The sequence below is a fragment of the Poecile atricapillus genome, assembly GCF_030490865.1.
Source record: "Poecile atricapillus isolate bPoeAtr1 chromosome 36 unlocalized genomic scaffold, bPoeAtr1.hap1 SUPER_36_unloc_4, whole genome shotgun sequence".
Taxonomy (NCBI): domain Eukaryota; kingdom Metazoa; phylum Chordata; class Aves; order Passeriformes; family Paridae; genus Poecile; species Poecile atricapillus.
In genome coordinates, this window is record NW_026708994.1 from 87,251 (window position 1) to 110,910 (window position 23,660).

General features: G+C 64.3%; 3 protein-coding genes across 5 annotated transcripts; 1 reads left to right on the plus strand and 2 right to left on the minus strand.

Moving 5' to 3' along the window:
* Positions 1-121: 121 nt before the first annotated feature.
* PCOLCE (procollagen C-endopeptidase enhancer) lies at positions 122-5,064 on the minus strand. Of its 2 annotated transcripts, XM_058828512.1 has the most exons (9): positions 4,849-5,064; positions 4,342-4,459; positions 3,604-3,862; positions 2,472-2,549; positions 2,098-2,222; positions 1,552-1,688; positions 836-1,107; positions 439-612; positions 122-358 (listed from the first exon to the last, which is right to left on the minus strand). In XM_058828512.1, the coding sequence occupies exons 1-9, from the start codon at positions 4,977-4,979 to the stop codon at positions 216-218; spliced, it is 1,437 nt and encodes a 478-aa protein (XP_058684495.1). In that variant the 5' UTR covers positions 4,980-5,064; the 3' UTR covers positions 122-215. The 2 variants fall into 2 exon arrangements, with proteins under 2 accessions (XP_058684495.1, XP_058684496.1); XM_058828513.1 differs by lacking the exon at positions 2,472-2,549 and having other exon boundaries at positions 124-358; positions 4,849-5,063.
* A 268-nt stretch (positions 5,065-5,332) lies between these two features.
* On the minus strand, positions 5,333-13,683 carry KIF1C (kinesin family member 1C). Its single transcript, XM_058828510.1, has 22 exons — positions 13,526-13,683; positions 12,348-12,471; positions 12,032-12,108; positions 11,783-11,962; positions 11,631-11,696; positions 11,041-11,219; positions 10,847-10,958; positions 10,198-10,275; positions 10,051-10,116; positions 9,870-9,945; positions 9,715-9,793; positions 9,495-9,616; positions 8,974-9,086; positions 8,784-8,863; positions 8,511-8,586; positions 8,341-8,420; positions 8,160-8,254; positions 7,827-7,910; positions 7,388-7,550; positions 7,248-7,305; positions 6,399-7,016; positions 5,333-6,086 (listed from the first exon to the last, which is right to left on the minus strand). Exons 2-22 carry the CDS (start codon positions 12,451-12,453, stop codon positions 5,580-5,582), a joined length of 3,015 nt encoding a protein of 1,004 aa, XP_058684493.1. The 5' UTR covers positions 12,454-12,471; positions 13,526-13,683; the 3' UTR covers positions 5,333-5,579.
* A 1,025-nt stretch (positions 13,684-14,708) lies between these two features.
* Positions 14,709-23,608, plus strand: CAMTA2 (calmodulin binding transcription activator 2). Of its 2 annotated transcripts, XM_058828509.1 has the most exons (22): positions 14,711-14,853; positions 15,236-15,325; positions 15,404-15,504; positions 15,788-15,855; positions 15,936-16,071; positions 16,612-16,683; positions 16,761-16,950; positions 17,393-17,533; positions 17,999-18,708; positions 18,795-18,918; positions 18,997-19,134; positions 19,364-19,488; positions 19,868-20,067; positions 20,246-20,324; positions 20,506-20,740; positions 21,213-21,382; positions 21,454-21,674; positions 22,027-22,231; positions 22,329-22,400; positions 22,759-22,901; positions 22,986-23,060; positions 23,291-23,604. In XM_058828509.1, exons 2-22 carry the CDS (start codon positions 15,295-15,297, stop codon positions 23,352-23,354), a joined length of 3,300 nt encoding a protein of 1,099 aa, XP_058684492.1. In that variant the 5' UTR covers positions 14,711-14,853; positions 15,236-15,294; the 3' UTR covers positions 23,355-23,604. The 2 variants fall into 2 exon arrangements, with proteins under 2 accessions (XP_058684491.1, XP_058684492.1); XM_058828508.1 differs by having other exon boundaries at positions 14,709-14,853; positions 22,759-23,060; positions 23,291-23,608.
* The last annotated feature ends 52 nt before the right edge of the window (positions 23,609-23,660 follow it).

The window sequence follows — 23,660 nt, forward strand, 5'->3', positions numbered from 1 at the left end:
CTGCCCCCGCCGTCCGCCCCTCTTAAAGGAGCCGTGCCATTTAACGGGGAGGTCCCGGGGGGGGTCCCATTTTGGAGGGCCCAATCTGTGCCCCCCTTGAGTGCGGTCCCCCCAGCACCTTCACTCACACGCTCCATCTCTGCACCCTTTATTGGCGTATGTGGGGGGGGCGTCCCCCCAACGCGGGGGGGTCCGGGGGAGCTCTGGGGGGGGTCTCAGGGGGTCCCCCGACACGGCCTCTTGCTGAGGTTCCCCAAAATCTGCTGCTGCTGTGGGCGGTAGGGCACGACGAAGGCGTCGGGGGGCAGCAGGGCTCCCCCCTCCCCGCCCAGCCGCCCCATCAGGATGTAGCTGGAGCCTGGAAGAGATTTGGGGAGGGGGTGTCAGGACTTGGGGGGGGCACCGAGATCCCTCCAGGCGCCCCCCGGGCACACCCACCTTTCTTGAGCGCGGGGCAGAGGCGACAGGGCAGCTGCAGCCGCAGCGTGGCCCCCTTGGCGGGCTGGGGGACCTCCAGGGCCCCCGACTTGTAGAGGCTGAGAACAGACACCACGGCCCAGCCCGGCTCCTGGGGCGGCCCCCGCGACACCGATTTCACCGTCCCCGTCAGCACTGGAGGCACAGGAATGGGGAGGTCAGGCTCCCCAGAACCTCGGGCACGCCGTGACTGGGGCTTTGGGGAGCCCAACCGCCCCCTCGCCAGCCCCGTTTCGGGCACTCCCAGACACTTTCCCCCTCTCGGGGGTCCTCACCCGCCCTCCTGCTTTTGGGGAATTTGCCACAGCCCGTCCCCCATGTCGGGGTCTCACCCCTCATTTTTTGGGGGGGTTCTCACCGAAGTCGCTGCTGCAGAAATTGCTCTGCAGGGTCCCGGCGCGGCGGCAGCGCTGCGGGCAGGGGGTCGCCAAAGCGGGGGCGGCCGTGGGGGGCCCCGCTTTGGGGCTGGGGGGCGGCTTCCCCTTCCCGCCCCCCCGGGGCTTTGTGGGGGGCGGCTCGGGGGCGCTGCCCCGGTCCCGCAGGGTGTAGGTGGCCGAAAAGCCGTCGGCGGTGACGCTCAAATCCGACACGAACTGGACCAGCAGCTCCGGGGAGCTGGAGAGGATGGGGCTGGGGGGACACGGGGGTCAGGGGACGCTTTCGGGGGGACACGGAGGGTCCCGGGGGGTCCGGAGCGCCGTCCGCGGGGGATCGGGAGGGGTTTGGAGGGTCAGCATGAGGCTCGCAGGAGTGCGCGGGGGAGATTCGGAGGGGCCGGGATGGTTTGGGGGTAACGGGAGGAATTCGGAGGGATCGGGAGGGGTTCGGGGGAGTCCCAGGTGGGTTCGGGGGGGTGGGATCAGGGGGAACAGGTTGCTGTCAGAGGGGATTGAGTGGTTTGAGGGTGGTCAGGGTGGATTTAAGAGGAATCGGGTGGATTGAGGAGGGATCGGGTGGATTGAGGAGGAATCGGGTGGATTGAGGAGGGATCGGGACAGTTTGAGAGGGCTGACACGGGGTTGGGGGGCTCCGCCGGGTCGGGGGGGGGGGGCTGCGGAGCTCGGGGGGGCTCACCCGGGGGTCTCCTCCCCGCAAAACCGCCCGAGGCGCCGCGCGTCGTCCCGCGCCCCCCCCTCGAACACGGCCACGTAATCGTAGCGACAATGGGGGTCGGGCTCCACGTCGAACTTCCCGAACCGCAGCTCCACCACCTGCACCCCCCCACCCAAATCCGGGCTCAAACCCCCGGCCCCAGATCCCTCTACATCCCCCTGAATCCCCCGGGTTCCCTCAACCCCTTCAGACCCCTCCCCAAATTCTCCTGAGCCTCCCTGAACCATCCCGGTCTCTCTTCAGCCACCCCCGACATTCTCTTGCGACCCGCCAAAGGATTTCTGACCCCCCCCAAATCCCTCCTGTCCCCCCCCCAACCCCCCCATGGCTCTCCCAGCCCCCCCCGACACCTGCAAAACCCTCCTGACCCCCCTCATCCCCCAAATCCCCTCCGACTTCCCCAAATCCTCCTGACACCTCCAAACGACCCCAGTGTCGCCCCAACCTCCCCCAAACCCCCTCTGAACCCCCCGTCCGCCCTTCTGACTCGCCCAGGACCCCCCAAACCTTGTCGGGGGGGGCCACGATGTGCCAGGAGCAGCTGATCCCGGGGGGATAATTCTCCTCTGGCCAGTTTGGGGTGTTCAGGCTCCCCTGGGGCTTCTCCAGCCGCCCACCACAAAACTGATGCTCTGGGGGAGTGGGCAGGGCAGGGTGACATTTTTGGGGGGCACAGACACGTTTGGACACACCCCTCCCCCTATTTTCCCACACCGCCGGCATCTTCTCTGTCCCTGAGACCCCCCAAAATTCGGGTGGGGGTTGGGAGGGGGGCTCTGCCAAAACCACCCTGGGACTGGGGAGAGGAGATGGAATTTGGGGAGCGTGACCCCCCCCCGGGAATGTTTTTGTAAATTTGGGGGGGGGGGGGTCGTACTCACCATCAAAATAGTGCCAGGACTCCCCGAAAAAATGGGGTTTATTAAAGACCCCCGAACGCCGCCGTCCCTGGGGGGGCCCTGCAAAAGGGTTGGGCTGGATTGGGGGGGGCCTGAGTGGGTTCGGGTGGTTTCAGGGGCCTCCATGGGGGTTTCCAAGGGATTTTGGGGGGTTCCTTGATGGATTGGGGGGGTTGGGATGTTCCATGTGGCTTTGGGGGTTCTCCATGTGGATTTGGGGGGTGTCCACAGGGGTGTTGGGGATCTCCTGCTCTCCATCAGCTCTGCTCCCTGTCCCCCTTTTCCCTTCAGCTTTTGCCTCCATTTTGTGCCAGTTTCCTTCATTTTTTTCTGACACTTTGCTCCATTTTTCCCTCTGGCCTTTCCCTCAAACTTTTCCTTTCTTTTCAGTCATTCTTCCCTCTGTTGTTTTTTTTTTTTTTTTGTTATGTTTTGTTTTGAATTATTTTTCTTTTCAGTTTTTCATGCTCGTTTTTTCTTTTCCTCTTATTTTTCTCCATATCCCATCACACTTTCCCCTCTTTTTCTCCTCAGCTTTCCCCTCCTTTCTTCCCTTGCACTTTTGCCTTGTTTCCCTGTTTTCTCCTTACACTTTCCTCCCATTTTCTCTCCACCCTTTTCCATTTTTTCCTCACACTTTTCATTAATTTCCCTCTTTTTTTTTTTTCCCTCTCACTTTTCCCCCCCATTTCTCCATCAGGGTTTTTCCCCTTCTGTTTTCAGTTTCACATGTTTCCCTCCTTTTCCAGTCACACTTTCTCCTCATTCCCACTGTTTTCTTCCACACTTTTCCAAACTTCACAGTTCCTCTGCCCTCCGCAGCTTTTCCCTCTTTTTCCATCTCATTCCAGGATCCCCAGGACCTCCTGGAAGGGGTTTTGGCCTCTCAGCCCACACGGTTTTGGGGGTCTCCTTGGGGGTTTGGGGGATTTTGGGGTTTCTACAAGACTTTGGGGTTGTTGCTGTAAGGTTTTGGAGTCGTCCACATTTCCAGGGATCTCTTTGGGTGGTTTTGGGGGTGTCCCCGTGGGATTGTCCCTACTCCTCGCCGGCGGTGCTCCCTCCCCCTTGTTTTTTTTGGGGGGGTCTCCCCGCCAGGCCCTCTCTCACCCACCGTTGGTCGGGGGGCTGCCGGCGCTGAACCAGGCTAGGAAGCCCCTCCCAGCCGTGCCGCCGTCGCTCTCCATGTGCAGCCGGAGCCGGTTTTGGGGTGCCCGAAGGGCCCCCGGGCGGAAGGTGCCACAGAAGCGCCCCAAAAGCGGCGCCCCAGGGCCGTGGCCCCCGAACACCGAGAGGGCGTCAAAGCGGCACAGAGGGTCCGGCTCCAGGTCAAAGATGCGGAAGGAGAGGGTGGCCACCTGGCCCTCAGGGACCTAGGGGACATTGGGGGGTCACCACGCAGCCCTTGGGCAGCTGGGAGGTGGTGGGGATTTTGGGGACTTTGGGGTGACACCACCCGGTCCCCAGATGACACTTTGGGGTGTCACCACCTGGTCTTTATGGATCTAGGGACATTGAAGGGCCAGGCTGGACACCAGGGGACATCAGGAACCCTGGGGACATTGGCATATTACCCCCCTTGGGTTTCTTGGGGGTGGCACGGAGTCACATAAGGGGGGGACACACGGGAGACACAGAGCGGTGCCACCACCTGTCCCTCAGCCCCTCGCGGGATGCGGGAACACCTGGGGACACAAGGAGGGGAAGAACTGGGACAGCCAAGGGGAAACCTCAGCGTTTCGGCGTGCGCCAGGCGGGGTTGGGATGTACACGGGTGGGTGGGGGTGAGCGGGGTGGGGTTGGGAGGCAGGTGGGGTGTCCCTGGGTTTCGGGGTGCCCCGGGGGTTCGTACCGTGATGGTCCAGGTGCAGTTGCTGCCGGGGGGGTAATGCCGGGGGAAGCCCTCGCTGGCGATGAACCCCGACTCCCCGCGATGGTCCCCCCCGCACGGGAATACCGGGAACACCGGCCTGGGGGGACACGGCGGGTCACGGGGAACCCAAGACGGGGGAAAACCCGAGCTCGGGGGGTTCCCCGATCCCGAGAGAGGGGTCCCGGGCTGTGCGCGATCCTGGTCCCGGGGGCTCTTGGGGCAATCTCGGGTCTGAGAAGGGCTCCTAGCTCGCCGTTGGGGTTCTGGACCGAGGAACAAAAAAGTCCCGGTGCCCAGGCGGGTGTCCGGGACCGCGCGGGGGTTCTGGACGAGGGTGTCCTGTGTTGGGAATGTCCCGCCTCGGGCCAAGCCCTGTCTGCGGGGGTGTCGGTCCCGTCCCGGAGTGCCACGTTCTGGGGGAGGTCCCGTCCCGGGGGTGCCGTGTCCTATCCCGGGGGTCCCGTCTGGTCTCGGGGGTGCCGTTACCTGCTGGCGTTGGGCCGGGCGCTGGGGTGGGGGCTCGGGGCTGGTTCCTGCCCCGCGGACGGGGTTGGGCTTAGAGCCCCCAGCACCCCGAGCAGCAGCAGCGGCAGCGGCGGCGGCCCGAGGCGGCTCATGGCGCGGCCGGGCCGGGGCGAACGGGGCCGGAACGGGGCGAACGGGGCCGGGGGGTACCGGGGTACGGGCAGGGATGGGGGGGGCGGTATTGAACGGGAAAGGGCGTGGCCACGTAGGGACACGCCCAAAGGGGCGGGACACACGGATCAACTCAGCGGTGCCCACAGGGGCGGGGATTTGTCGGACACGCCCACAGCACGCCCATAGAAGGCGAGGGGCGGGGCCGCGCGGTATGGGCGGGGTCTGCTGGAGCCGCGGCCCCGCCCGAGCCGCAGAAAGGGGCGGGGCAGGGGCGGGGCCAGAGCTGCCAGGCTGGAGTGGGCTGGGCCAGCAGAGAGGAGGCACCAGAATGGGGGGGGCCCCAGAAATGAGGCGCTTCTTTTTAATTAGCGGAATCGCCATAATTAGGGACTCCCCTGTAAGAATCCCTCCTGACCGAGGGCCCCTCCCACAGACACACACACGCGACGGGGGGGGGGGGCAGTGTGACAGCAGCTGGGGGCGTCCCCGGCGAGGAGACCCCCCCGATTGTGGGGGTGGGGGGGAGAGGCCGTGATTGTCCGTTTGGGGGAGGGCGTGTCCCCAAAATCCCACACCCCCTACGGGATGGGGCCCCGCGCCTTCAGGTCGGGAGCCGAGCGCTGGCGGCGGACACGGGGCGGGGGTGTTCCCAGGGCGCGGGGTGGGGACCCCCCGTCCAGGGATCCCCGGCGGGGACGCCCCGAGGGAGGGGGCGGCGGGGGCGGACTGTTTTCGGCTTGGGGGGAGTCCCCTCCGGTTCCCCAAGCCAGGCGGTGCTGGGGGTTGCTCTTGAAGGGGAAACGCAGCTTGGAGTCCTGGGGGGCCGGGTGGAAGCGCGGGGGTCGGCGGGGGGGCTGGGGGGGCTGCGGGCCCCCCGCCATGAGCCGGGCCTGCTCCTGGCGCAGCCAGCGCAGCCGCCCCCGCCGGAACGCCGGGTCCTGCTCCATGAGCCGGCACAGCCGCGCCGCCGCCGCCGACGGGGGCGAAGGGGGCGCAGCCCCTCCATCCGTGCTGGGCTGGGGGAGGTCCGGGGGGGGTTCCTGGGAAGGTTCTTGGGGCGGCGGCTCGGCCTCGTCACCATCGTCCTGAGGCAGGGAGGAGAAGAGGATTAGAGGAGTCGGGGGGGGTTTGGGGAAGGAAAAGAGGCGTTGTGGGGTGGGAGTCGCGTTTGGGGGCGTCAGGGGCGGATTTGTGGTGTCAGGGCGCTGTGTGGGGCAGCTGGGATCAGGGGGTTATGGTGTGCTATGGTGGAGGTGCGACCCATGCCAGAGTCCGGCTCAGGGGTGCTGTGGGAGGTTGTGGGTCAGGCCGCCGGTGCCGTGGGCAGACAGAGCCCATGCCAGGGCCATTCGGGGTGCTGTGGGTCAGGCTCTGGGGTGCCCGGGGCCGCCCCTCACCGGCGGCAGCGGGATGACGCGCTCCATCTGCCCCACGCGGTCGCGAAGGGCCCGGATCTGCTCGTCCTTGGCGCTGTTCTGCCGCTTCACCTCCCGCAGGATCCCCGCCAGCCTGTCCAGGTGCAGCCGCAGCCCCTCCACCTCGCTCACCTGCTCGCCGCCGCCCCCGCCCTCATCCTCCTCGCCGCCGCCCACGGCGTCCCACACGTCCCTGGCCACGGCTCGCCAGCCGTCGCGCTCGGTGGGCTCGCGTTTGCCGTGGCGGCGGCACAGCTCCCGCAGCCGCGCCAGGCTCAGCGCCTCCAGCTCACGCCGCGCCGGCCGCGGCTCCCGCAGGGCCACCTCGAGGCTCAGCTCCCGCACGGCCTGAGCCTTCAGGTCGGCCATGGTGACCCACGGGGACGGGGACGGGGCCGGCGAGGACGGGGTCGGGGATCCCCGGCGGCGCTGCGGGATCTGGTAGACGCGCAGCGGCTCCCGGCGCTTGCCCGGAGCCGGCAGCGGGAGCCCGGCCCGGCGCAGCACCGAGCGCACGGCGGGCGCGGGCAGCGCCTGGCGCAGTGACGAGATCAGGCGCCAGCCGGCCTCGTAGCACGGGGCGTCCTCAGTGGCGGGGGGCTGCGGGGGGACACGGGGCACGTGTTGGGGGACGTGGGAGCTGCCCAGAGTGGAGCTCTGGCAGCCAGGGGACACCCGGAACACCCCCAAGGGATTCCCAAGAGACAGCTGTGACACCCAGAAGCCATCCGACTACATCTAGGGACCCGGGGATCACTTGGGACACTGAGACTATCTGTGGGACACCCAGGTAAGGCCGGAATTCCCAAATGATCCCCATGCACCTCTCACCTGTGGCTGATCTGACGCTTCCTTCTCCAGCTGGGGGTGGTTCTCCAGGTCCTGGAGCCTGGGGCCGAGGACACACACAGGGTGAGCCCCCCCAGCTAACCCCAGGGTGGACCCCAAGTGTCTCCAGGTGGTGTCCCTACCTCTGGAGGCGCATGTCGATGCCCTGCTGCTCCAGCAGCTCCCGCTGCGCCAGGTTCCAGTCTGGGGGGGGCCCAGGCGACGCCCCCCGTTCCCGCTCCCGCCGCGCTTGCTCCGGGTGCGTGAAGCGGAACACGTGGTTCTTCCCCAAAATGAGGCGGTGGCCTAGTTTCGGGGGTGTTGGAGGGGTCACAGGGGATTTAGGGAAGATTTGGGCAGGGTCACAGGGAGTTTTGGGGGAATTTAGGTGGGAAAGGGGGGTTTGAAAGTGTCATAACGGATTCAAGAGAAAATATGGGGGCGACACAGGATTTGTGGAAGGTTGAGGGGAATCTGGGGGGCACGCTGAGATTTCTGGGAAGGTTCAAGGGAGAACCACAGGATCTGGGGAGGATTCTCGAGAGACACACAGAGATTTGGGAAGACTTTGGGGGTCCCTACCCGACTTGAGCACCACCGGCTCCGTCACCTGCTTCCCGTTGACGTAGGTCTCAGCCCCCTCACATGGCTCCAGGGTCACCACAACTTCAGGAGGGGACAAGGGGAGGGCGAGTCACTTGGCTGTTAAACTGAGGGGCAGGAATCCCAAATCCCCCCCAGTCCCACGACCCTCCCTCTCCCACCGGCATGGGGGGAGCGGTACCTGGGGGGGCCGTGGTGACCTGCTCCAGTGGCAGCGATTGGGGGGGCGAGAAAGAGGAATTAAGGTATGCCAGGAGGGGGCTGGGCAAGGAGGGGCACCCCAAAATCTGGTGCCCCCCCCGAATTCCATACCTTCCCCCGAGGGGTCAGGGCAGCTGCGGAAGAGGCAGTGCTTCTCCCGGATGAACGGCCCTGACAGCTTGATGTCCACATCCACTTGGCCCACCCTGGAAGAGGGGGGCACAGGGCAAGTTGGGGAGGGGGCTAGGGGGGGCCCTGAGGGGGCTTGGGGGTGCCACAGCCCCCCACTCACCTGGTCACACCATCCTTTATGTGGTATAGGAGGCACTCGGACATCAGTGGGTCCTCGTTGAGGTTCACCAAGTGTGGGGTCTTTTGGGGAAGGGGGGCACAAAAATAAGAGGCAGGGTGGGGGAGGGGGGTCCCTCACAGTGAAGCCCGCCGCAGCCCCTTCCAACTTGCCTTTTTAGGAGAGAATACACCCACGGTGCCGCCATCCTCCCGTAGAGCCACCCCCATCTCGGCCAGCAGCGCTTCCCTGGAGGGCACAGGGAATTTGGAGGGGGCAAGAGTGCATGGGGTAGTTTAGGGAGTGTTGGAGGCTATGGGGGCACTGGGGGGGGCATAAGGAGCATTGAGGTGAACCGTGGTGGGGCTGGGGGGAGGGTTCAGGCTATCTGGTGGGGTTGGGGAATGTTTTGGGGGTTGTGGTGGGGGTCTGGGGCACCCCCTCACCGCTCCAGCCTCAGGGCTTCTGTCCGTCGCAGCTTCTCCTCCCACGTCTCATTGAGCTCTGCAATGATTTTCTCCGTCTCCTGGGAGGAGCAACGATTGTGGGGAGTCCCCCACAGTTTGGGGGAGGGGGTCACAGACCCCCTGGGTCCCTGTGGATAAGGGGAGGGGCTGGAAGGTGTTTTAGGGTCACCTGCAGTCGCTCCATGGCCTCAGTAGGGCCCAGGGGGGGCTCCAGCCCCGGACCCCCGTTGAGGGTGGGGGATGTTGTGGCGGGGGGGGCAGAGAGGGTGGTGTCAGAGAGACCTGGGGTAGACGGGGGCTCGGTGTGAGGGGCTGTTGCCTCCTGCACCCCCATATCAAACCCTCACTGTCCCCCCAGCACCACCGCCGTGCCCTCCACAGTCCCTTAAACCCCCTGTACCCCCAAACCCCACCTTAGCTCCTCCCCCAAATCTCTTCTCCCCCCAAAACCCCTCTGCAACTAACACCCCAAATCCATTCCCCTACAAAATCCTCTAAATCTGATCCCCAGACCCCACAAACCCCTTTAACTCCATCCTCACAACCCCAGATACCCCCCAGCCCCTCACCCTGGGCATCGAGCAGCTCTCACAGCCACGTCTTCTCCCGCAGTCTCTCAAAACCCCTAAATCCTCTCCCAGCCGCACAAAATCCCCATCACAGCCCCCCAGATGCCCCCCAGCCCCTCACCCTGAGCACTGAGCAGCTCCCGCAGCCGCGTCACCTCCTCCCGCAGCTCCCGGATCAGCCGCGCGTTCGGGTCCTCGTTGATCACAGCGTGGCACCGGATCTGCTTCGTGCGGTCGGCGTAGCTGGGGGTTGGGAGGACAAAAAAAGGCAGGATCAGGGCTGGGACCCCCCTCCCCACACCCCAAAAGGCACCGAGAACCCCCAGAACCCCCTCCCTCACCGCAGGGTGCTCAGCGTCTCCTCATAGTTGCTGTCGGCCGGGCTCAGCGCCGCAATCATGGCTGTGCGCGAGTTCCCACCTGCAGGGATGCAGTTACTGGGGACTGGGAACCCCAAAAAACCTCATCATGCTCCCCCACTCATCCCCAAACCCACCCAGGTTCTCCTTCAGCAGCCACGTCAGCACCGAGTCCCGGTATGGGATGAAATCCGGCTTCTTCTTCTTGCTGGTCTGTTGGGGAGGGGCAAGAGGGAAGAGGATGGTTGTGAGAGCTCCCCAAAAAACACGGGGACCCCCGAGGGTGGGTGCAGGCAGGGGGGTGACCCCCAGACTCACCGCCTCGGCCAGGGCAGAGATGACCTTGCCCAGAGTGGTCAGGGACTTGTTGATGTTGGCACCTTCCTGGGGAGGGGGAGGAGGGTTCAGAAGGGCTTTGGGAGGAGTCGCCCCTCTTTTTGGGGGGTGCAGGGGGTCACTGCTCACCTTGAGGCGGATTCCCTTGGCCCCTGAGGCATCAGCACGTTCGCTGCCTGCCAAGTCCACTAGGCTGATGCGGCTCACCTGGGGGGGCAGAGGGATTTGGGGAGATTTAGGAGAGAATTCTGGGGGAAATGGGGGTGTGAGGGGATTTGGGGGGAATCTGGGGGGTTTGGTGGGGTTGTGGGAGTGATTTGAGGGAGCGAAGAGAATCATGGTGGAGTTTGTGAGGGATGTGGGGGAAATTTGGGCATATTTGGCCGGGGCTTGGAGGGATTTGGAGGAGGTTTTGGTGGGAATTTGGGGATATTTTCAGGAGCTTGAGGGAATTCAGCAGGGACTTTGAGGTAACGCGGGGAGAACAATGGGTGACAGGGGAATTTTGAGGGTGGTTTTAGGGGCTGGATTTTGGGGATGGTTTTGGAGGGCTCTAGGGTTTTGGGTGGTGATTTTGGAGGTGGTGGCCTTGGGGGAGTCTGAGGATCCCAGCCTTCCTTGCAGTGAGATCACTCAGCATGTCGCAGCGGTGCCGGCTGAAGATGATGGCGAATTTTGGGGGGACTCAGGAGAACGCAGGGGGTGATTTCTGGGGGACTTCGGGCTGATCCAAAAGGGGTGGGATGGATTTTGGGGGTGACTTTGGGGCTCCCATGACCTTTTCTGTGGTGAGGTCGCTGAGCGGGTCTCGGCGGCGCTGGCTGAACACAATGGTGAACACGGCGTGCGAGCGGCTGCTCGTTTCGTTCATGTTCGTGGCTGCTACTGTCCTGCGGGGGAGTTTAGGAGGACCCTCAGTGCCTGGAGGTGTTTGGGGGTCGGGGGTGCCCCCGCAACCCTCTGTGCCCACACCTGGCCTTGTTGCCGCTGTCCATGAGGTCGGCGATGTCGGCGAAGGAGGCGACGGCGAGACGCGACAGGTCCTGCACGTAGGGTCCGAGCAGGGGGTGCTCCCGCACCCGCAGCCCCCCCCGGCTCTTGGGGTTCAGCAGGTCCCGCACCCGCTCGCAGTAGATCTCCAGGTAGCTCACCTGGGGGCCCCAACAAGGTCAGGAGGGCCCCCAACACTCATGGAGGTCAGGGTGTGAAACCGCAGAATGGGGAGGAAAGACCCAGACCAGGGACCAGCGAAAGCCCAACTTTGGGGCACACCTCCAAATTGATGGGGATGTTGGAGGAGGAATTCTCAAAATGGTGACAGGGGAAACTCCCAAACTACTGAGCTGGGGGGACAGCTGAGCCCCCAAAATGTTGGGATGGGTGGCAGATGAACCCCAAAACTGTTGTAGGGGGTGTGTGGTGAGTCTGCAAGAGCTGAACACTCAAATTGCCAGGGGGAGATCTGCAAGCCGGGGCTCATGCTCTGAACCCCCAAAGCCCCCCCACCTCCACAGAGAAGAAGAGTTCAGGAGACCCTTCCCACACTCCCTAATTCCTCTCACCTCCACAGAAAAGGAAAGTTCAGGTGACCCTTCCCGAGTGACGCGGGCAAACAGATCCTCGCAGAGCTGCGGGTGAGCAGCGTTGAGCTGGGGACTGCGGGGGGGGCTCCAGCCCTTCCCAAGCCCCTTGGGAGCCCCCCCAGGCCCCGGACCTGCGGGATAATCCCGCGCTGCCCCGGCTCCTGCCGCCCCATCATGGTGTAGGACTTGCCGGCGCCGGTCTGGCCGTAGGCCAGGATGCAGACGTTGTAGCCCTCAAAGGCGTGTGCCAGCATCTCCTCCCCAATATCCTGGTACACCCGGCGCTGCGAGGCGAAGTTGGGATCCTCTTCCTGCAGGGGTGTGAGTGAGGGACCCGCGCAGCCCCTCGCGGGTCTCCCCGCGCCCGCCCCGGCACTCACCGAAGTGTGGGACCAGTACGAGTAGTCGAAGGTGAAGTGTTTGGTGGCGTCTTTGGGGAGCTTGGGGTTGGTGATGCCTGGGGTGGGGAGGTGACAGTTGGGTTGGGGTGACCCCCCCCAGTCACCCTCAATCCCCACAGCACCATCACCCTCCCCAAAAACCTCTCTTGCTATTTTTAGGCTGGCGGCAGCTGGTCCTCCGGGCCTGGGGCCAGCACGGGCCAAGGACGGGGACGGGGGGGGTCCCACACCGCAATCCCTCCCCCCTGGGTTGTTTCCTCTTGATCCCCCCTCCTCCAACACGACCCCCACTCACAGGTGGTGTTTCCTTGCATCTGGATAACACACTTGGCCTGGCGGCTGCTCTCCCGCGCACTGAAGGGCCGGACTCTGACCGCCACCTTCACCGAGGCGCCCGCCATGCCCGTGTCGGTGTCACCCTGTTGCGGCAGAGGAACGTCACCCCCGGGACCCCTCTGTGAGGAGTGGGGGACCCCTGCTCATGCCCACCCCCAGCAACGCCACAGCGGGGGCCGCCGGGAGGGAAGCGGGGGCTGGATCCGTGTCCCATCCTCAATCCCGCCCAAGGAGAGCCCTAAAAATAACCTGGGGCGGTGCTGGGTGAGGTGGTGATGAAAGAGCCCCCAGGCCGACCCTGCCCCGCACCCCCAAAGCTCAGGTGGCGCTTTGGCAGAGTCAAAGATCAGGGGTGGGGGCAAAGGGCAGCATTTGGGGTAGGGAGAGAGGAAGAGGGGGGTGACCCCTCTGGTTCCCCCCTGGATCCCCCCTTTCCCAGGTAATTCCAGGTCAGCATAAACAGCACATGACACCCCCTGCCCCGCCCCCGACCGTCATTGACCCCCCCCAAAATGGGGGGTCCCATCCCTGGGCCTGAGCCCCCCCACCACGGAAAACAAAGGCTGTGACCCTGTGACCCCGAGAGACCCCAACACCAGCATCAACTCCCTCTACCGCCCCTAAATCCACCTCTACACCCCGCGACACCCTCAAATCCCACTTCAGCCTTTCTAAACCTGGCTCTACACCCATGTCACCCCACAAACTCACTCTCTCCACCGCTCAGACCCATCAAACCCCCAATGGGACCCCCATACCTGTTCCCTACCTGCTCAGGAGCCCTGGTATTCCTCAACTTCCCCTACAGTTCCCCTAAACGTGCTCCTATAACCCCGTGTTCCCCCTAAACCAAATTCCTACACCCCTACAGGATCCCTAAACCTGCCTTTTAGGGACCTGAATCTCCCAGACCCTCGCGACACCCCCTGAACCAGCATCCCCCAAACCACCCCACAGCCCCTCTAAATCTACCGCTAGCTCCCCGGGAGTCCCCTAAACGCACTTTCCACACCCCTCGGCCCCTCCAGGACCCGCTATAGCCCCCCTAAGCCTGCCCCGACGCCCCTGTGAGCCCCCTGAATTTGCAACTCGAGCCCTGAGAGACTGCAAACCCGCACCCCCGCCGCTGCCGCTCACCGGCCCCGCGGTGCCACATCCCCTCGGCCCGGGGGTTCCCGGGCCGTCGCTGGCGCTGTCCCCGCCCGGGGGCTCCGCGGCGGCTCCGGGGCTGCGGCCGCGCCCGGGCCCGGTGGGGCTGGGCCGGCCTGGGGGCGGGGCCCGGGGGCGGGGCCTGGAGCGTGACGCGAGGGGCGGGGCTCGATACCCCGCCCCCTCTTAAAGGGGCAGCGCGGAACAGTTGAGCCCCAGAGCTGCGGCGGCTTTTCCCGCCTTTTTCCCCGTCACGTTTCTCTCTCCTTTCCTTCAGGGCTTTCCCTGCTTTTTCCTCACGCTTTTCTGACATAATTTTCTCCATTTTCTCGTCATTTTTTCCTTGCTCTTTTCCTTCAGGTTTCCCTACATTTTCTCTCCACGATTTTCACTTTGTTTTCTTTCAGTTTCTCCATTTTCTTTCTCACTTTTCTCCCTTTCCCCTCTTCTTATGCTGACGTGTTTTTTCCTTACACTTTCTCCCCATTCTGGCCCTATTCTCGTGGTGTTTTTCCCAATTTCCTCCCTTCATTCCCCTCAAAATTTCACAGGTTTCTCTCCTCACTTTTTTCAATCATTTGCTCCGCTCTTCCCTCACCTTTTTGCCCAATTTCTTCCCACACTTTTCTGCTTTTTTTGCCTCAATTCCCCCTCCATTACCCTTGCCCTCCATTTTCTGACTTCCACTTTTTTCTTCGTATCCTTCTTCCCTAATTTTTTGTCATTTTTTCCTCCATTTCCCCCCATTTTTCTTCCATTTCCCCTCACCCTCAGGACCACCCCATGACACGGAGAACCCTCGGCCCCCCGCTCCAGGTAGGGCCCAAGAATGGCTGAAGAAAGCCTCCGAGTCCTCAAAATGGCCCCATAATCGCCTTAAAGAAACGTTTGTTTTCAGTACCAATGGTATGTTTCACATAATTAGAAACATTATTATTTAATAGTTATGTAGTTCGAGAGTACAAGCAGTAGTTTTGATTGAAGAGCTTATTGTGTTGATAGGACTGAGTGCGTTTGAATTCTTCCATACAATTAAAAAAAGGCCTGAGAGCGGCGGACTTGCAGAGTTTAATTAATGAGGTTTATGGAGTTTAATTAATGAAGTTTATGGTCAGGTGTCTCCCCGCCCACACGACCCCGAATGCCCCCGCCTCAGCGCTGGCCCCGCCCCCCGCCGGCGGCGTGCCCCCGCCCTCTTGCGCGCCTACGTCACGCGCCGGCGGCGCTGTCGGCGCTGGCCCCGGCGGGCGGGAAGATGGCGGCGGGCGGCGGGGGCGGGGGCGGCGGCGGCGGCGGCGGCGGCCCTGAGGCACCAGGTGGGGCCGGGGGGGCCGGGGCGGGGCGGAGGGCGGGGCCGGAGGGGTGTGGGGCGGGGATGGGGGGGTGCCATTAGTGGGGCGTGTGGGGCTGCCGTGGGGCGGGGTGGGATATAGGGAGAGGTGTGGGGTGCAGTGGGCGGGGTGTGGGGCTGTGGGGCAGAGATGGGGGTACAGGTCATGCTCGGGGAGTGCAGCGGGGAGGGATGTGTGGGGTCATAGGGCGGGGGTGTGAGGGGATATGGGGCGGCTTTAGGCCGGAGACACTGGGTATAAGAGAGGAAAGTGCTGAGAATGGTGATGGGGTCCCTGGCGCCGTGTGCCCCCCGATGTCATCCCCTTGTTCCTCCACCCTATCACCCGTTTCTGGGGGTCCCTACAGGTTCCAGCCCTTCCTGTGCCCCCCGAGGGGAGCCCTGAGGGCCCCGTGCGTGCTCCAAGATGACCAGCAAGGACCCCCCCGAGGTCTCTGGTAAGGGGAGGGGAACACAGAGGGGGCATAGGGGACGGGGAGGATGCACGCTGGGGACACTGAGCCCTCCCCTGGCAGAGAGGAGCCACCTGAAGGTTTTCCTGCCCCGGAAGCTGGTGGAACGTTTGCCCAAATGTCCTGTCCTCCCCAAGGAGCAGCTGCGCTGGAACACCAACGAGGTGGGGGGGTACAAGGGGGCGTGGGGGGCTCACAGGAAGGGATGTGGGGACTCAGGAATGGGCCATGGAAGGCATGCGGGATATCCCCGTGGGAGAGGATGTGGGGATGCAGGGAGGGGGCATTAAAGGGACGCAGGAGGGAGGGTCGCCTGGGGATGGGGGGACAGGGATAGGAACATGGCAGGACAGGGGATGATGTGTCAGCAGGTGTGGAACAACGGAGTGATACAGTGGGTGGGGACGGGGGGGACAGGGGACACAAATGGGCCACCTGTCCCCCCAGGAAATCGCCTCGTACCTCATCACCTTTGAGAAACACGACGAGTGGCTCTCGTGCTCCCCAAAAACCAGGTGGGGGGGACCAGGGGGTGCCCTGGGGGGCTGGGGGGTGCCCTGGGGTCTCCCAGGGGGCTCCCTGACCCCATGTCCAGGCCACAGAACGGGTCGGTGATCCTGTACAACCGGAAGAAGGTCAAGTACCGCAAGGACGGATATTGCTGGAAAAAACGCAAGGATGGGAAGACAACACGTGAGGACCACATGAAGCTGAAGGTGCAGGGGGTGGAGGTAGGAGGCGGGGGGGCCCCAAAACAGAGTCCCCCCTCCCCAAAATAACACCTGATGCCTGAAAAAGCATCCCTTTCCATAAAGCTGCTCTTGGTTCAGGTATGGGGTACCTGGGTGGGGGTGGTTGGGAATGCACAGGGAAGGGCTTGAGGACACCCTAGAGGGGGATCAGGGGTTGCTGGGTGACCTCAAGGTACAGTTTTGCTGTGCTGAGGGCGCCCAGCCGGTAGTTTAGGTGGTCCAGGATCCTCAGCTTTGTGTCTAGGGGTGTAAGGAGCTCCCTAGTTGGTGGTTTGGGGGTATTGGAAGATGCCCAAGATGGGGTTTGGGGGTGTCAGGACCACCAGTGGGTGGTTTGGGGGTGATGGGGATTCCTAGGGGGGGAGTTTGGGAGTGTCATGCTCCTCCAGCAAGGCAGCTGAAAGTCTGTGGTCCCCATACCTGGATATGAGGCCCCCACAGGATGTGGGGAGCCCTCAAAGGCTCCTTTGAGGTTCTCGTCAAGGTGGCAGGGTCCCCCAATCCGTGCTGTCCCCCCAGTGCCTCTACGGCTGCTATGTCCACTCCTCCATCGTCCCCACCTTCCACCGCCGCTGCTACTGGCTGCTGCAGGTAACGGGGGGCACTGGGACCCCCTCAGCCACCCGGGCCCCCAGCCCCTCCCCAGAACTCCTCTGTGTGCCCCCCAGAACCCCGACATCGTCCTGGTTCACTACCTGAACGTGCCGGCCATGGAGGAGTGCGGCCGCCCCTGCGCCCCCCCGCTCTGTAGTCCCCCCCTCTGTGCCGGGGCCCCCCCGATCTGCGCTGCCACCGCCGACCCCCGCGAGTGGCTCAAGTGGTCCCAGGAAGAGCTGGTGGCTCAGCTGCGCCCCATGTGTGAGTGGGGGCTGCCCCAGAGCCTTTTCCAGAGGGGTTTTACCCATGGTTCATGGGGAGAAGTGGGGTTGTGGGGATGGGAGGGGAGGGCTTGGCATTTTGGGAGAGGGAGGGATGCCCTAAATCCCCTTTTTTGACCCATTTGTTGCCCCCTTTCTCAAAGTCTGGGGGATAAAGTAGGGCTGAGAAGGGGGACGCTGCCCCCAAAGCTACTTCTTGTGGGATTTTGCCTCCCTTTTGCTGTGAAGTAGGACTGAGACAGTGCGAGCCTGTTTTTGGGAGGTTGGGGAGGACACCTCAAACCCCATTCTTTGGGAATTTTGCCCTTGTCATACTGCAGGATGAAATGGGGCGGGGTGTATGTGTGACTCTTTTGGGGGGCTGGATAGAGAGCACATCGCACAACCCCCTTCCTGAGGGATTTTCCCCTCCTCTCCCACAGTCCACGGGGTGAAGTGGGGCTGCGGCAATGGGGGGGCTCCCCCCGGGCTGTCCCTGGAGCAGCTGGTGCAGCACGTCCTGGAGCGACACCAGGCCCGGCCGCCCCCCCGCACCCACGTCTGCCTCTGCGCCGGGGGGCTGGGTGAGACAGAACCCCCCTGAACCCCCCAAATCCCTGGGGAGCCCACTGCAGCTTCCTGTGGCTCCTCCAGCTCAATGAGACCCCCAAACCCCTCGGGACCCCACTGGGATTCCCATCCCCCTGGGACCTTCCCCAGCTCTTCTTGGGGTACTCCTGAACCCTCCCTAGGATCCCCTCAAACCCACTGCGAGGCCTGGAAACCCCTCGGGAACCTCAAGAAGCCCCTGGGACTGCAGAACAGCCCCTGGGACCCCGAAAATCCTTAGGGCCTGTGTAGGACCGCCCCAAACCCCGTGGGACAACCCTAAATTCTTCTGGTCATGCCTGAGCACCCTTGTAACACTCCGAATCTCTTTGAGACTCCCTAATCTTCCCCAATTCCCCTCATGACTGCCTTTGTGATCCCGAAATCTCTTCCCAGACCCTCTCTGTCCCCTGCTAACACCCCCCTCTTGCCCCCTACAGGCACTCGGGGCCACAAGTGCGGCAGCAGCAGACACCGCATCATCTCCCCCAGTGTGGAGCGGGGGGGCGGGGGGGGCGTGCCAGGGGACCCCCCCAAACCCACCCCCTCCTCCCCTGACACCACCCAGCCCTCCCCAGGCCTGGGGGGGGGCACGGCACACTCCGAGGGGCCCCGAGCCCCCCCGTTTGCCCCTGTGGTGGGGCTGCCGCTCTTGGTGGTGGCCAGTTTGGGTGGGGGGGCAGCGCCAGGGGGGCCTGAGCAGCCTCTGGGCCTGACCCCTAGCCAGCACCTGGTGACTCCCGAGGGGACCTGTCCCACTGCACCGCCCCCCTTGGCTGCCTTTGACCCTGACTGCTTCCTCAACAGCCCCCGCCGCGGGCAGACCTACGGCTGCGAGGCCGAGGCTCCCCCTGGTGCACCCCCCCCGCCCCCAGCTGCGCCCCCAAAAGTGGAGGAGGAGGAGGAGGAGGAGGAGAAGGGGAAACAGGGCACAGTTGCCCAGGACCCCCTCTGTGAACTCAGTGCCGCCCCCTTGCCCCAGCCCCCTTTCCCCCTCCCCTTCCCAGAGCTGCTGGTGGGGGACACGGGGGTCCCACCAAACCCACGTGATCCCCCCGATACTCCCCACATCCCCTCTTCCCCCACGGGCCCCACAAGCGACCCCCCTGTGGCCATCACCGATTTCTCCCCAGAATGGTCATACCCAGAGGTGAGTGCTTTGGGGGGCTGTCCTCCCCCTCATCCCGTCTCCTCCCAGCCCCAGGGGTCCCCAGTGACCCCCCCGTGTCACCCCAGGGCGGGGTGAAGGTGCTGATCACAGGCCCATGGCGGGACCCCGGTGCCTACTCCTGTCTCTTCGACCGCACCTCGGTTCCGGCCGCGCTGGTCCAGCCGGGTGTCCTGCGCTGCTACTGCCCCCGTGAGTGTCCCCGACACGGGGTCCCCACTTGTGTCCCCCCTTCCCGCAGTGCTGACCCTCCTCTGTGTCCCCCCGCAGCCCATGAGGCTGGAGTGGCCGCCCTGCGCGTGGCCTGTCCCCCTCGGCTGCTCTCGGCTGCGGCCCCATTCGAGTACCGGGCACGGGGGGCAGCACGGGGCCCCCCCGGGGCGCAGCTGGATTGGCTGGCACTGGATGGTGAGTGAGGACCTTCTAAGAGGCACCCCCGGAAAGGAACAAGACCCCCTGAAGCAGCTCATGCCCCCGGGGGGTGGCACCCAGGCACTTGGGTTCCTTTTGGGGTTCCATTGTGGCGACCCCAGACCTGTCCCTCTCCCCATAGGGTGACGCCATTTGGGGTCAGGGTGTTTGGGGGAGCTCTGGCTGCTAGGGTGCCCCCCTCACCCCCAGGTCCCCCCTCTCCCAGAGGCCCAGTTCCGTCTGTCCATCTTGGAGCGCCTGGAGCAGCTGGAGACACGTCTGGGGGCCCTGCCTCCCCCCGCACCCCTTCTGCCCCCGCGGGGAGCCCCCTCCGAGCCCCCCCCTGAGCAGGTGAGGCTCCCCCCAACACCTGAGTCACTGCGTGGCCCCTGAAGATCTCTGCGTACTCACGTCCTGGTGTCCTGATGTCTCCGATGTCCCGTCATGTGCCCTGGTGTTGCCTGGTATCCCTTGTGTCTGCTGGAATGGGTTGGTGTTCCTTGGGGTCCCCCACGTACCTTCATAAGGGTCTCCTGGTGCTCTGTGACATTCCCTGATGTCCCCTGATGTCCCCTCTACCTTTCCGTGTCCCACAGTGGCCTGGAGTTCCCTGGTCGCTATCCCCCTCCACTATCCCTTGCCACCTCCCAGGCATCCCAAGTGCTCCCTCCCCCCCCTGTGCCACCCTCTCCATGTGCCCTGGTGTGCCCTGACCTGTCACTGGGGCCAGGGGCCAGGGTCATCCTTTGAGGCACGGGTGGTGGCCATCTGCGAGGCCATGATGGCACGGCCAGGCTGGCCGGGGACGTCGCTGGGGACATCGGGGACCTCGATGCTGGCGCACGGGGTGACGTTCCGTGGCATGACGCTGCTGCACCTGGCGGCTGCCCAGGGCTACGCCAGCCTGGTCGAGGCTCTTCGGCGCTGGCGGTGAGCAGGGACGTTTGGGGACACCTGGGGGCCACCTGGGGGCAGGAGCTGGTTGGGGACACGGGCTGGCATGGGGTGGGGACAGTGACGGGCATCCCCCCAAGCAATGTGCCTGAGATGACCGTCTCCAGGCTGTGTCCCCAAGGAGATGTGACACTGTCCCTTCCTGACCTTGCAGGGCACTGGCAGTTGACAGCCTGGAGCTGGAGCAGGAGATCGACCCCCTCAATGTGGACCATTTCTCCTGCACCCCCCTGGTAAGGGGACACCAGCGATGTTGAGGGCACTGCGGACGTGGTGGGGGACAGTGGGGACAGGGTGGCAGGGCTGGGAATGCAGCGGCACCAAGGGTATGGGGTGGAGGGATACCAGGGATGGCATCTCAGGACAAGGTATGCCTTGGGGACACCCTGTTGAGACGTGCCTCTGTGCCCCCAGATGTGGGCGTGTGCCCTGGGGCACCGGGAGGCAGCGGAGCGGCTGTGCCGCTGGGACCGGCGGGCGCTGGCCGTCCCCGACACCCTGGGGCGGCTGCCGCTGGCCCTGGCACGTGCCCGTGGCCACCTGGCCCTGGTCACCCGCCTCGAGGAGCTGCAGGTGTCACCCGTGTCCCCACGCTGTCACCTGTCTGGCCTGCGCATCCCTTCCCCACTCTCTGCCAGCCCCGACACAGGTATGGCCCTGGCACCTTGTACCCTCCCTGTCCTCTGGCGCAGTGTCCTGTTGTCCCTGTCTGGTCCCAGGCTCCCGGTTACCACCAGCCTGGTGTGGCCACCTTCACTGTCCCCTCACTGCTTCTGACTGCTGTGACTGTCACCATATTCCCTCCCTGTCCCCTTCTGTGTGCCCCCAGGGCATCACTCATCCCCTCCAGCCTTTCCCTGCTGTGTCCCCCTCATGTCCCCTGTCCTCCCCCAGCATTTCTGTGTAGCCAGGTGTGCCAAGTTCCCTCTCCATGTTCTTTGTCCCCAGCTCTTGTTTTCCCTTTGCATTCCCATGTCACCCTTGTTCTCTGTTCTCCCCAGCTTCTTCATGTCCCTGATGTGTTCCCATCCTGTCCTCTTGCCATGTCCTGCATGTCCCCCTTCCCCTAGGGGTGTGTCTCTCCAGGACTAAACCCCCTGCCATGTCGCCCCTGTCCCCAGGGCTGAGCACAGCCAGCAGCCTGTCGTCCCCATCGGGGCTCTCGGAGGGTCCTGGTTCTGTCCCACTGCCCCCTGGCCCCCCTGGTCCCTCCGAAGATGAGAGCTGGGGGGTGGCAGTACCCCCCAGCCCCCCTGAGGATACTCTGGCCCCACCCTCTGACACCCTGCAGGTAAAGGTGGGGGACAGCCAGGGCTGGGGACACCGTTGGTGCAGGAGAGTCCCAATGTCCCCCGTCCCCAGGCTGAGGTGGTGACGCTGGCGCGACAGATCATTGAGGCAACCCCTGAACGCATCAAGCAGGAGGCACCGGGGGGGCCACCAGGGGCACTGGGAGCAGCAGGGGGGACCCTGGGGACGACGGGGACACCGGGGCCAGCTGGGCCAGCAGGACTTGGTGCTGCCATGGCCTGGCTGGCCACGTACCTGGAGAGCGTTGACCGTCCCTCCGCGCCTCCCCAAAGGTACTCCTGGGGTTGGGGGTTGTCCAGGGGTGCCCCTCAGATCTCTGAGGGGGTCACCCCCATCCAGCAGCACCCCAGGATACTCTTGGGGGTCCCATTGCCTGGGACATGCAGTATCCTTTTGGGAGGGTCCTTTACATCCTATTATACTCCAGTGTCTCCATGGTGGGGGTCTCCCACATCCTGCCAAACCCCAATATCCCACTGCGGGGATCGCCTGGCTCCTGGGACACCACAGTGTCCTCTTGGGGACATTTCCATGACACACAAATTCCTTCCTGCGTGCCTTCCATCCCCATGTGGGGCACCAGCCCTCGCCCCCTGACCCTCCTGTGTCCTGTGTGCTCCCCAGAGCGGAGGTGGCCTCACGGGGGTCCCCGGGGGTCCCCGAGCGGCCGCCCCCCCCTTCGGCCGCGGGCTGGGCTGAGTTCCTGAATGCGTCAGGGGGAGCGCGGGGCGAGGGGGGGGCCGTGGCCCTGCTGACCCTCAGTGACCAGGAGCAGCACGAGCTCTACGAGGCCGCGCGCCTTGTCCAGGGCGCTTTCCGCAAGTACCGGGTGTGTACCCCCACTCCTGGCACCCCCAAAACCCCCCAGGGCCCCTCCAGGACCTCCCTAGCACTGCTGACCCCGCAACCAACCTCACTGTCTCCAGGGCCGGAGGCTGAAGGAGCAGCAGGAGCTGGCTGCCGCCGTCATCCAGCGTTGCTACCGCAAGTACAAGCAGGTACTGAGGTGTGGGTGGCCCGAAAAGCCCCAGGGACCCCTCCTGAGCACCTCCCGGGCACCCCAGACACCCCCTAACCCTCTCTGTCTGCCCCACAAGCTGACCTGGATCGCTCTGAAGGTAACCAGCGTCCCATTGGGGAGTGTTGGGGGTGCACCCAGATTTTTGGGACTTTTTTGAGGGCTCTGGATGCCTGGGGTCCTTGCTTGGGGATGCTGGGGTGGATTTGGGGTGCCCCCCTCTGTCCCCTCAGTTCACCCTGTTCGAGCGGATGGCACGGAGGGTGCTGGGACACTGGGGTGACATCGGAGTCCCTGTTTGAGGGTGCTGTGACACTGCTGTCCCCTTGTCCCCCCAGTTCGCCCTCTTCCAGCGGATGACGCAGGCCGCCATCCTGATCCAGAGCAAGTTCCGGAGCTACGCGGAGCAGAAGCGATTCCAGCGGCGCCGGCGCGCAGCCGTGCTCATCCAGCAGCGCTTCCGTAGCCTCCGCCAGCACCGGTGTGACCAGGGGCCCTGGGGGACACTGGGGTCACAGAGTATTTGGGACAGAGGAGTCCTCACCACCCCCTCCGTTCCCCCCAGGGGCACCTTCCTCACCCTCAAGCAGGACCAGGCAGCCCGGAAGATCATGAGGTTCCTGCGGCGCTGCCGCCACCGGTAAGGGGATGTTGCAGAGGCACAGAGAGGGGACATGGTGGAGGACTGGGTTGGACATAGGGGAAATGGGGACCCTGGGGGGCAACACAGGGACATGGGTTGAGGCTGGGAGGTGTCACATGGGGGTGGGGTGGAGACAGGTGATCCTCGGGGGTCGTGTGACACTGTGGGAGCGGAGTTTCAACACAGCCTGGTCTCCCTCCTTCCCCGATTCATGTTCCCTTCCCCAGGATGGAGGAGCTAAAGCAGAACAAGGAGGTGGACAGTTTACAGACGCGGGGTCTGGCCTCGTGACCCCCTCCACTGGGGATCCAGGCACTGGGGGGGCTCCACTCCCCCCCACGGGGGACCCAGGCATGGGGGGGGGGGAAGATCCCCTTCCTGTCCCCTCCCAGTCGTTTTTGTGTGTCTGGGTGTCCCCGGAGGGCTCGTGGGGAGGGGAAGAAGGGGAAGAGCCACCCCGCGCCCCGTCCCCACTCGCCCCTGTACCCCCCCCGCATGCCCTACTCCCCCCTGCCCCGTGGGGGCTCTTTGTACAAAGTTCCATTAAAAAACGAGGAAGCGGGAATGAAAGACCCCGTGTGTTTGTGCGTGGGGAGG